The sequence below is a fragment of the Humulus lupulus genome, chromosome 7 (genome assembly GCF_963169125.1).
Source record: "Humulus lupulus chromosome 7, drHumLupu1.1, whole genome shotgun sequence".
In the NCBI taxonomy this organism is placed as follows: Eukaryota; Viridiplantae; Streptophyta; class Magnoliopsida; order Rosales; family Cannabaceae; genus Humulus; species Humulus lupulus.
In genome coordinates this window covers 170,794,613-170,806,345 of record NC_084799.1, presented here as the reverse complement: position 1 = coordinate 170,806,345, position 11,733 = coordinate 170,794,613, and the positions used below count along the sequence as shown (strand labels likewise).

The 11,733-nt window shown below is 34.0% G+C and overlaps 1 protein-coding gene across 1 annotated transcript; it reads right to left on the bottom strand.

Annotated features, from left to right (window-relative positions):
- Window positions 1–2,752: 2,752 nt before the first annotated feature.
- Window positions 2,753–10,910, bottom strand: LOC133788809 (ubiquitin-like domain-containing CTD phosphatase). Its single transcript, XM_062226409.1, has 7 exons — window positions 10,517–10,910; window positions 10,204–10,348; window positions 9,702–9,816; window positions 9,511–9,574; window positions 4,025–4,190; window positions 3,432–3,732; window positions 2,753–2,904 (listed from the first exon to the last, which is right to left on the bottom strand). The coding sequence occupies exons 1-6, from the start codon at window positions 10,771–10,773 to the stop codon at window positions 3,487–3,489; spliced, it is 993 nt and encodes a 330-aa protein (XP_062082393.1). The 5' UTR covers window positions 10,774–10,910; the 3' UTR covers window positions 2,753–2,904; window positions 3,432–3,486.
- Window positions 10,911–11,733: the final 823 nt, after the last annotated feature.

The following is an 11,733-nucleotide window of genomic DNA, read 5'->3' as shown; positions in this document are numbered from 1 at the left end:
TCTTTCTGGTCTTTCTATTTCTAGAAATGCTCCTTCAATCTCACAATTACTTTTTGATGATGATAGCCTTCTATTTTGTATTGCTACGTCAACATCGTGCTGAGCCATAAAGGATGCCCTAAATATTTACTCGAAAGCTTCTGGTCAACTTGTCAACTTTTCCAAATCTTATATCCTTTTTTCTCCAAATACTATTGTGAATAATAAGAATCTCTTTTTTAGTCATCTATCTCTAGAAAATAAATCCTTTGTTAATAAATATTTAGGTCTAGCCCAATGTTTTAATATATCTAAGAATGATTCTTTTTCTTTTCTTTTAGATAAAATATGTTCTTACTTCACCACCTGGCAGTCAAAGTTCTTTTCTAGAGCATGAAACGAAGTTTTGCTTAAAGTTAAATCCAGTCAATTCCAATAAATAATATGGCTTGTTTTCGTATTTCGAATCAAATTTGTAACAATATTGAATCCATGATCTCTAAATTTTGGTGGGATTCCTCTAATCAAAATTGTAAAGTCCATTGGAAAAAATGGTCTTCCCTTTGCTCTTCCAAGTTTTATGGGGGTTTGGGCTTTAGATCTTTAGTGCCATTATCAAGCAATGCTAGCTAAGCCAGCTTGGAAAATTATGCGAAAACCTTCCTCATTACTCTCACGCCTTCTTAAAGCAAAATATTGTCCCAATTCTGATTTCTTAAATGCTAAAGAAGGTCAATTCTCTTCTTATTCTTGGAGGAGTATTCTTTGGGGTAGAAGGTTACTTAAAAGGGGCCTTAACTAGAAAATAGTTAATGGTAGCTCGGTCAAAACTCTTCAAGATTATTGGATCCCTAACTTAAAGTTAGTGACTTTAGAGTTTCATTTTTCATTACACCTTAAGGAGCATGGGATGTAAATAAATTAACTCAATATTTTTCTGATGATATTGTTTCTACTATTCTATCAATTCCAATTTCTGGTGGTACAGGAAGGGACACTCTGATTTGGAGCCATACTTCCTCTGGTGAATATACGATTAAATCTTGCTACCACTTAGCAGCTTAAGTTCTATTCCTAAACCTTCTAATTCCATTACCTCTAAGAAATGGTGGTCTTTTTTATGGCATGGTATTATTCCTCCTAAAGTTAAACACTTTACTTGGAGAGCTTTTAACCAAAACCTTTCTGTTTCCTTAAACTTATATGTCCGAAAAACATTCCCATCACCTATCTGTACTACTTGTGGTGCTCAAGAAGAATCAGTATCTCATGCTCTACTTAGATGTTTCAAAGCTCGTAAAGTTTGGAAGTGTTATGTTTTTTCAAACTATATTTTATCAATTTAAAAACATAAATATTTAGGATTATCTCATTTTGACCTTCGAATATCTGGATAAGAAAAACCTTGAAATTTTGCTCTGTATATTGTGGGGAATCTGGAATCATAGAAATGCTATAATTTTTTGGAAATATGCTACTCCTTCTGAGGTAGCCACGACTGCTACCACTTTCCTTTTTTCTTATAAGCAGGCTCCAGAACTTTTTTTGCAGAAAAAACATATAGAGCTTCAAAGAAGAATACTGATTGGAGACCCCCTCCTCTTAATAAACTTAAGCTGAACGTGGAAGCGGCAGTTTCATCTCGAAAACAAAAAGATGGGCACTGGAGCTGTTGTGAGAGACTCAAAAGGCAAAGTTGTTGCAGGATGTGCCATTGCATTACCAGGACACTATAATTCATTGATCATTGAGGCAATGGCTTTAAAAGCAGGTCTAAAACGGTTCTGAAACCGATTGTAAATCCATAGTGGATAAATTGCATACAATTTCTTTTGATGGTTCAGTTTTAGGAGATGTACTTAAGGATATTCATAACTCATCGTCATCTTTCCCCAATCTAGCCTTGTCATATGTACCTAGAAACGCTAATGTATTTGCTCACAATATAACTCAAAAAGCTACAAGGCTTGTCAATGAGTTAGTATGGAATGGTTGTTTGCCCCTTGTACTTCTTGTTCTTAATGAAGTTATCTTATTCAAAAAAAAAAAAAAAAAACTACACATGTTTAAGTCGCTATTTTAAAAGTCAAAAAAGTAAAAAATCTTGTGTAAAAAAAAACAATTAGCTAGTACTTCCAAGAATCTGAAACACAATTATGCAGATTTTCTCACAATCACAACACACTTCTCCAACTTTTTCAATATCACTAATCATAAAAAAACTTTGAACTCCAATGTCAAATCAGAAATCATCATAGCTGTTGAAAGTATATTGTATCACAACGAGAGAATATATATATATATATATATATCAAGTAGTAGCATCACTCTTGCCCCTATATGGACATTTTCTAATTTTAGTACTTAGAAATTATAACCTAATTTTTTTTATATCACAGCCTACATGATAATTATGATAATCATCTCACCAATTTTCAGAAAATTCCAAATAATTAACAGTACCGAAATCAGAATTCAAATAATTTATTTTCCACACGTATAAAAAAAATTAGACACACGTACAACTGACTGTTTGCACTCTGAATTCAGCACCGTTAATTATTCAGAATTTTCTGAAAATTAGTTATGTGTTATAACTATAATGTATCATCATCCAAAAAAAAAAGTTAAAATTTCTCAAAGTGCCGAAAATAGAAAATACTCTTTCAGTGGGCGCAAAAATGATGGCCTTACCTAAGAAAATTTCTATATATATATAGATTTTTTTTTTTTATAATTTTTAAGAGATACTTTTGGATTGAGATTAATGTGATAGTCAGAAATCCTCTCAATAATTGAAGAGCAGCTCTTTACCATTCAAACACATAAATTTTAACAGAAATGACAAATAATAATTCACACCACCATCACCATGGAGGGAAAAAAGGGACGCTTGAACTTTATCAGAAACAAAAGTTGACATCCCTGAAAAGTAAAACACAAAACATTGTTAAAATAATATGTATACCTCGTATTCCTTTGGATATTTATATCAATTAGTATCTTTAATTATTCAATCAATAATATGCAGCGAACTCTCTCTCTCTCTCTGTCTCTCTCTCTCTCTATATATATATATATATTATAGAAGAGAAGCATTTATATTATGTTGCTCAGCATAACATATGGCCACTCGAATTAATCAAAAGAGTTGCTCCATGAGTGCTTAGTGTAAGCTTGAACGACCATCTAGGCCAAACTTTTTAGTATATTTGTAATAGATGAGTGCACACATAATATATTTACGAATAGAGTACTGACAAACATACACACAGCAAACTTATTTTCTCCTAAATCTATAGTTATTGTTAAACAATCAGGATGTCTTTCAAAAAAATAAAATAATTAATACTGAATAGATTTCAGAAGTTCCTAGAAATATCACTGAGACAGAAACAACGAGAAATTAGGCAGATATGTTGTAGAAAAGTAAAAAAGTCACTAAAACATACCTCAAATAGTGGAGATGAGCAACAAACTAAAGACTTCCAAAATTCTTACTCTTAATCAAGCATGCCTCCGTCTTTTCACACTGTCCTCGTTAAAAAACTGCCATTTACTATGATCTAGGGTGCTTAAGTCATCAAGTTCAGCAATGGCAAGTAAATATTCGGTTAGTCGCACAAGTTCTTGATCACTCTCACGGCTTGAATGAGCCCTCTTGAATGGCTTGATTGTCAAGCCATTTTGAGGATTCATCACAAAATTTCTTCTCAGGTCATCGAACATGATAGTATTTTTTGAGCTGTAGAACTGAAATAAAACAAGAGACAAAATAGTCAAATGCGCAGTACACAGGGTAGGGTGGCATACTGAAATGCAAAATATCCATTTGTATGAGGCATTAAAAATAAAACTTCTCTATATTACTGTGGTAGAAAGGCAAAAGTTCACCAGGTCTCAACAAAACAAGTATAATATGCTTCTTAGTTTGAAACCTATCACTGTTACAAAACAAGCTCATAATTTAGTTTTCCTATCACTGTTAATAACACCTCTATATGGTGTGGGTGGGTGTTGGATGTAGATAAATACATGCTCATACCTCAGGAAAATGAGCCCAAATCAAGCCTAGAGGCTTGCAATCGAAGATTCCGCGAGTATCTGATTGGACAGTAATCATTGCTAAGTGGTCTAGAAGAGCTGTGATTTTGTAGTTAGGATTGTTGAGTACTCCAAGTTGTCCCATTTTCAATTCAACCCACTTCATGCTGCAAAACGAATGCAAGTAAATAGTACCAATGAGATATGTGTATACAATTACTTGAGATGTTAAGCTGCCAATTAATTAAAATAATACTCTCAAAAACATCCATACAAGCTAACAACCAAAGGAATTGTACTTATCCTTCTGAATTCAAACTTGCCCACGAAGTCTTAGAATACTTAGTCCCAACTTTGAGCTCTACTTAGGTTAATCATTTAACTAAGAAGATAGAGTCCATTTATGGCACTATTGAGATTTAAGAGTTCCTTCAAATAACCAAATCTATTGACATTCACAAAGAAAAACTTTTCATATATTTCCATTTATGGGACTAGTGTGCGAATAGAGTAAGGGTCATGATTTAGAGTATAACCATTGTGCCCTAGCTATTCCAAGAAAGGGATAATATCTGTCATATATCTTTGTCTTGACTTAAATATTGTAACATACATATATCTTAATCTTTTTTTTTTTCTTCTTTCAAAAACAAAACAACGACTTGTATAAAGATTAAAGAAATAATACAAACAAAAGTGGATGAGAACACCCATTAAGAATGAGATAACCAAAAAGCTTAAAATTACAATAAGTATTGCCTGTTGAAAATCTGAACCAAATCAGTAAAGATTTGGAACTTTCTGTACAATATTAATTTGGTTATTCCCTATGGAATCCGAATTATTTGTTTCCCTATATAGTATTATTCTTTCCTGATTCTTAGTGATTAGAATGGTCTATAATATTTTGTAATTATTTGACAGATCTATCACATACTTTGTATTTTCCTATTTAAAGGCTCTAACCCTATCAAATAAAAATTACATAATTGTTTTTACTCCGAGTTTTTATGGTATCAGAACCAGGTTCCGATCCTAGGACCTGTGGGTTATGGGCTCACCACGCTTCCGCTGCGCCACTATGATCATCCCCTGTCAAAATTATATCATCATAGACAATTAATACTGCTATCTTACCACTTTTTGAGTGTTTATAGAACATGCTATCATCAACCTGACTTTGTGTATAGCTATGTCCTTTTACTGCCTTCCCAAATCATTCAAACCAAGCTCGTGGTGACTGTTTGATGCCATACAGAGATTTTTTTAATTTGCAAACCTTTCCATTTTCAAAGTTTCCTTCATACCTAGGAGGTAACTCCATGAACACCTCCTCTTCTAGTTCTCCATTTAGAAAGACATTTGTAATGTCTAACTTAAATAGGGGTCCATTATGATGAACTACTAGAGAAAGTAGGATGCGGACTGAGTTTAACTTAGCAATGAGAGTGAAGGTCTCTTGGTAATCGATGCCATAGGTTTGAGTAAAACCTTTTGCCACCAGTCTCGCTTTGTATCTCTCTATGCTGCCATCTGTTTTATATTTGATAGTAAATACCCATTTACAGCCGATTGTCTTCTTCCCTTGAGGTAGATCTACCACGTCCCATGTCATATTTCTATGAAACCTCTTCTAATACTACTAACTTCCAATCCGGATCATCTATGGTAGGATAAATATTTTGCAATAGGGTGTTGGGTACACGGTCTAGTTCCTTTCCTAAGAGCAATAGGTTGATCTAGATCTATAAAAAAAAATAGGATTATTGAAATTGCCAAGAGAAGAATTACTTGAGGCATCCAAGTGACCAGTTTTGGGAGACGATTGGGGTGGAGCAACCAACTGATCTTCATTAGTTTGATAAAATTGTCGTCTAGCATAAACACGAAGCTCAGGTTTATTTGGTGGTACTTCTGCTTGTGTCTCAACATGCTGAGGACTTATTCATCAATGTTTTCATGGGTAGGAATATTAAAAACGTCATTTAGGTTCTGATTGTTTTGATAATCAGGTAAAGAGTAGATCATAGGAATAGGAGTTGTGTAATTTAAATCCCAAAACTGATCTTCATTACTCCTCTCCCCTGAAGGAGAGTTTTTTCAAAATAAGGTTGCTTTTCAAGAAATATTACATCCATACTCACAAGGATTTTTTTTTTAGTGATTGGATTCCTTCATTTATATCCTTTTTTATTAGACATATTCCAAAAAAATGCACTTTTCTGCTCTAAGTTCCAACTTGGAGCGAAATGGCGAAGGAATATGAACAAAAACCACACAACCAAATATTTTTAAAGCAAGTTTAGAGGTTAAACGACTTACTGGAAAATTGTTTTTACAACAACTCAAGGGAGTTTGATAGTTCAATAAACAACTAGGCATTCTATTTATTAGATAAAATGAAGTTAAAACAACATCTCCCCATAAATATTTAGGTACATTCGTAGAAAACATTAGAGCCCAACTTACTTCAAGTAAATGAGGATTTTTTCATTCGGCAATACCATTTTGTTGAGGGATGACACGACATTTTAGACTCGTAAATAATTCCTTTACACTGTAAAAAATGTCCTAGGCACTAATTAACATACTCAGTGCCATTATCAGTTCAAATAATGCCATTATCAGTTCAAATAATGCTTATTTTGCTTTGAAATTGGGTTTCAATCATTTTGTAAAAGATTTTAAACAAGTTTTCAACTTCAGATTTAGCATTCATCAGGTAAATCCAACACAAACGATTTTTTTCCAAACAAAGTGGTGACCTTCACTATGAATTAGATGGAAATGATGAGACATGCGATATCCATTAGGTTTGTAAAAAGTACGATGACTCTTAGATAAATAGCAATGTTCACAATAAAGAAATTTTAAATCCACACCTTTACACAAACTAGGAAATAGATGATTCAAATTAAGAAAACTAGGATGCCCTGACCGTTGATGCCAAAGTATTATTGTTTCATAAGTAGAACTAGTACTACCACTAAGACCTTGAACTTGTCTGGGCTCACGAAAATTATCTTTTTTTTTTTTTGAAAAGAGACAGAGGCCTTTGTCAAAGGCTGACCGCCTCTCAAATTTATTGAGAGCCCTCACTTTTGGCGGAGGAATACCGTGGTAACAAAACAAGCAAGCCACCTAACCACCCACAACAGATCCCCTCCCCCAACACTAAAGCTAAAAATTACCCCAATCTCTACTAAGATCCAAAAAGGAAACCCCCTCAAAACACTTGGATTTATACACCCAAGTTGCAACCCAAAACTTGATCTTATCCCAAATAGACTCAACTAAGCTAGAGACACCTTCGAAAATCCTACTATTCCTTTCAAGCCATAAGGCCTAAAAGTCGCAAGCAAGGTGCTCTGCCACAACCGAGACACCCTCTTATCTCCCTCTAAACGACCCAGAAACAATGGCATCGAGAGGATAATCTCTCACCAAACTTTGGGTCCCACTTGTTATCGTTTAGTCTATACTTGCTTTTATTATGCTGTGCCACATAATTCTTTTCCTTAGGAAACCTTCAGAGCCACCTCATGAGCCTTATTTCTTTCTTTAAAGTGTCAAATTCCCAATCTTCCTTTGTTCTAGGGCAAGAGACTGCAAGCTAGCTAGCCACCAGCCAAGTTCCCACCTTCCCAAAGAAATACCTAACCAACTAATCTAAAGTATCAACAACTGGCAATGGAGCTTTGACAACGAAAGATAGTAAGTAGGTAAAGCAGAAAGACTAATTGCAAAAGTGTCAATCTACCTTTTTTAGATAGGTCGGTGATCTTCCAACCATCTAACCATTTGGAAACTTCAGCCCCCACTAAATCCTAAAAGCTCACAATTCTAGGATTATCACCCAAAGGCATACCCAAGTATTTCAGCAACCAATAATAGACTGCACAACCTATCTTGTCAGCTTTGTTGCTTAGCCACTCCTCATCCACATTGAGACCCCATAACCTGACTCTTGCTTAAATTACTCCGTATGCCACAATGCACAAAAAGCTCTCAATACTCTAAGTCAATTCAGACCATTTTATTTATTGGCTTCAAGGAAAAAAAAGTATGGTTAATAAATTGTGAGTGAGTAACGTCCACTTTCTCTATTGACCATAAATCCTTGGACAAGAGACACTCCGTCAGCTTGTTCAACCATTTTACTCAACAAGTCCACCACTAAAGCAAAAAGAAAAGGGGATAAGGGACTGCCTTACCTTAATATCCTAATACAATCGAACTTACCTCGAGCCTACCCCTAATGATATACATCCTCTTGTCCACTACCTCCAACACTTTCCAAAATCTTTCCACTGTAACACAAAGTCTTCCAGGTTCCACTCTACAAAAGCGTAAGCTTTCTCAAAATCAATTTCGAACATCACTCCTCCCTTCCGAGAATGCCTACACCTCGCTATTTTATTGGTATTTAAGATCACATAAAAAATTTGTCTTCTTGGTACAAAAACTCCATCCTTGTGTTCCATTCTGTATAAGAATTATGTAGTCTTAAGCATCTGGGAGATTGTCTTATAAATACTAGTGATGAGATTAATGGGCTGAAAGTTCTTGACCTTTACTTGAGTGGACCATTTTAGGGATTAAACAAATATAAGTTTAATATGTTATCCCATATTACTATAATCACCTCCCTGTTATCTTGAGATACATCCACAGTGAAACTGTCAGGACTTGGTGCTTTATCTTCACTACCTTCAAACACATGCCTATCAGTTTACTGCTCTTAAAAGGGTCTCAAGAAAATCTGCTAGGTGTTGAGGATGCCATGCTAGTTTGAGCCAACAAATCCCCCCAAAAAAGGACTCCATCCTCCACGAATTGCTACAGTGATTTATAAAAGTTTAGAATTGCATGTTCAATATCTTCTACCTCTTGTTTTGCTTCCCTTTCATATTTGAGCCACATGTTAGTATCGTTTTTACTTGTGGCTCTTCATCTATGATAACAATTAATTCAAAACCATAGAGCCTAGTTCTCTCTGAGATATAAACTGAACCTCCATCTACTGTAAATGCTAAGACGAACACCCTATGTTCAATATTAAAACTCCATTAACGATTCTAATACATTGATTAATCTCGTTCGACAATGAAACTCATGCGTAGAAATGGAAAATCCTGGAGAGAGAAATTCTTAGACAGAGATAATCTCATACTAAATTATATCTTAACAAATATCTCATACTAAACTATAACACATGAGAAATGTCATCATTGCTATGTGCAGTATAATATGTAATAAAGGTAGATGTAGAGTTGGCGTATCTATTCCAAGGGATAATATCTGTTACATTACTTTGTCTTGACTTGGATATTGTAATAAAGATCTTAATCATAAACATTAGGAATGTTAGCATTGCAATGTATACTAGCACTTTGGGCAATATAGAAGTAGAAAACATATCTGAGACAAATTCTTGAAGAAAAAAAGTATTTAATTAGGGAGGAAAAGGATGAGTGGATATCTGACCTGGTTGCAGACCAAATCATGATATCATATTCCGCATAAGCAGCCGTAAGAAATTCATGAAGATCTAAGACAAGTCAAACTTAACCATCAGATAAAGACCTATGACTTTCTCGGAACTCAAGAGCGCATAAACTCGAGAGAAATAAAAAAGAACAAATTTTCTCTTTCAAAAATAAAATAAAATCACTTACAAGGGCGCATAAGTTGAAGAGGGTTTTCAGCCGTAGACCGGTGGTCAAATAGAGTATAATCAATATCCAAAACAAGCAGTTTCTTCCCCTCACGGCATGGATTCCGAAGATCAATCTACATTTCATTACAAGACAGGAAAAAAAGAAAAAAGACATAAGAAGTGTCAAACAGGTTACATTTCATACACGTAGCTACTATCGATGTTCATTATGAAAAGGTTTTACAATCGATTTACATCTACATTTAATTAATCGACAGAAAGGAGCATACTCTGGAAAGTTCTGCTCTAGAACAAGTACGAGTTATTGATTAAGAAAATAGGATCACTGTATATATATCTATGATATTAAACTACACATACTAATTTTGTCAAAAAAATAAAAACTACACATACTAATAATTACATACAGCTTTATAAATACATAATATATATTTTAGAAAAATTATATTTATATTCATATATATATATTTATATTCATATATATATTTATGTAACACTACCTTGTATTGATCTATGCGCCTCCTCAATTTCTGCTTATTAACCTCCTTGTCTTTGATATCGACTGCTTCATCTTGGCCAAGCTCAAAGTCATCAACAATCTCCGGAGACTCCAATTGGTCCACTATGATTTCATCTTCCACAGTACTGAAAATTATTCATTTCAATGTCCAAATACGTCACGATTAAATGAAACCCAGAATAGAAAATTGGGTGTATAGGAAAAGGAAAAAAAAATTGGTTGAGTTAAATTGTCAAACACATTGCCTCCGTAAAATATAAGTAAAAGGAAAAAAAATGAAAATAGGAGAGAACCCAATCATGGTCATCTTCAGAGAAGACTTGAGTGGGAGTTGAGAAAGCAAGACAGAGTCATCGGCGAGCTTGGAAGCGAGGAGTTTGGGGTAGAGAAGCTTCTGGCGTTTGGGCAAGACATTGGTGAGTTGGCTGATTCGCCGCTTTAACTCACTGACGGAATCGTCGCCGCAAACTCGGACAGTGTACTCTTTTCCGCTCCATTTCACAGTCAGCGTTATCTCCTCCTCTGTGACAGCCGATCCCTCTCCAGCCATTAAAGACTACGGTGAGCGTGTTTCCAGTCCAATGAAACTGAGCACTGCTTCAAGTGTGGTGGCAGCAGCGACGGTGGAACAGATTCAATTGTGGGCAGGCTTCGCTAAGACTAAAATGATGCTTTACTTATGATGTTGTTTTTGTGGAGTTTAATTATTATTATTATTGTTGAATTGGATTTTTCCAATTATATGTTTACAAGTAGACAAATTATTTTTTTTTTGGGAAATTCTCCATCTTCTGTGTATAATTCAAATTTTTTGTATATATATTATAGTGTTATTATATAGTCATTCTATCAATTTTTAAAAAAAAATCCAAAAATAAGGTTGAAACATTTTTATTGCATCTTGTCTATTTTTATTGCAACAAATTTTATTATTAATATTTCTAAAAAATTGATGTGTATTATAACTACAATATAGATCATCATATAAAAAAATTATACTATATTCGAGTTGCAAAATTACGAAAATAGTGCATTGGTAGTCCCTTTTAGGAGGGCCTACTTATAATTACCTATTATTTTTATATTTGTAATAATATTGTTGGGAACTTCGGCAGGGGAGTCTCCACTAATTAAGGAAGTCTACTATTTTTTATACGTGATAAATTACCATCTTAATTTTTTTATATGTTGATTTATATTATAGTTAAAGTAAATTTCCTAACAGATTTTGGAAAATTCTAAAGAAAAAAAATTGTTTTGAAATTAGGATTCAAATATTGTTTCACACGCAGAAAAGTGAAATAATCATGCATGCAACAAACTATTTGAACCCTTATTTTAGCATAGTAAATTATCTAAAAAAATTAAAGCTCGTGAGATATTTTCTATGACTATAATATACACCGTCATATAAAAAAATTGATGTTATAATTTATCCATATGTTGAAATAGTGTTGTATATACTGGCTAAGCTTTTTGACACGGCACGAAACCGGTACGAGCATGACCC

Bases quoted from the DNA above. Each gene is read 5' to 3' on its own strand.
- LOC133788809 (XM_062226409.1), bottom strand. From the start codon at position 10,773: ATGGCTGGAGAGGGATCGGCTGTCACAGAGGAGGAGATAACGCTGACT. The intron at 10,349-10,516 runs GTTCTCTCCTAT...AATAATTTTCAG, and splicing joins CTGAAGATGACCATGATTGG to TACTGTGGAAGATGAAATCA. The intron at 4,191-9,510 runs GTCAGATATCCA...TTCGTTTTGCAG, and splicing joins ATGATTTGGTCTGCAACCAG to CATGAAGTGGGTTGAATTGA.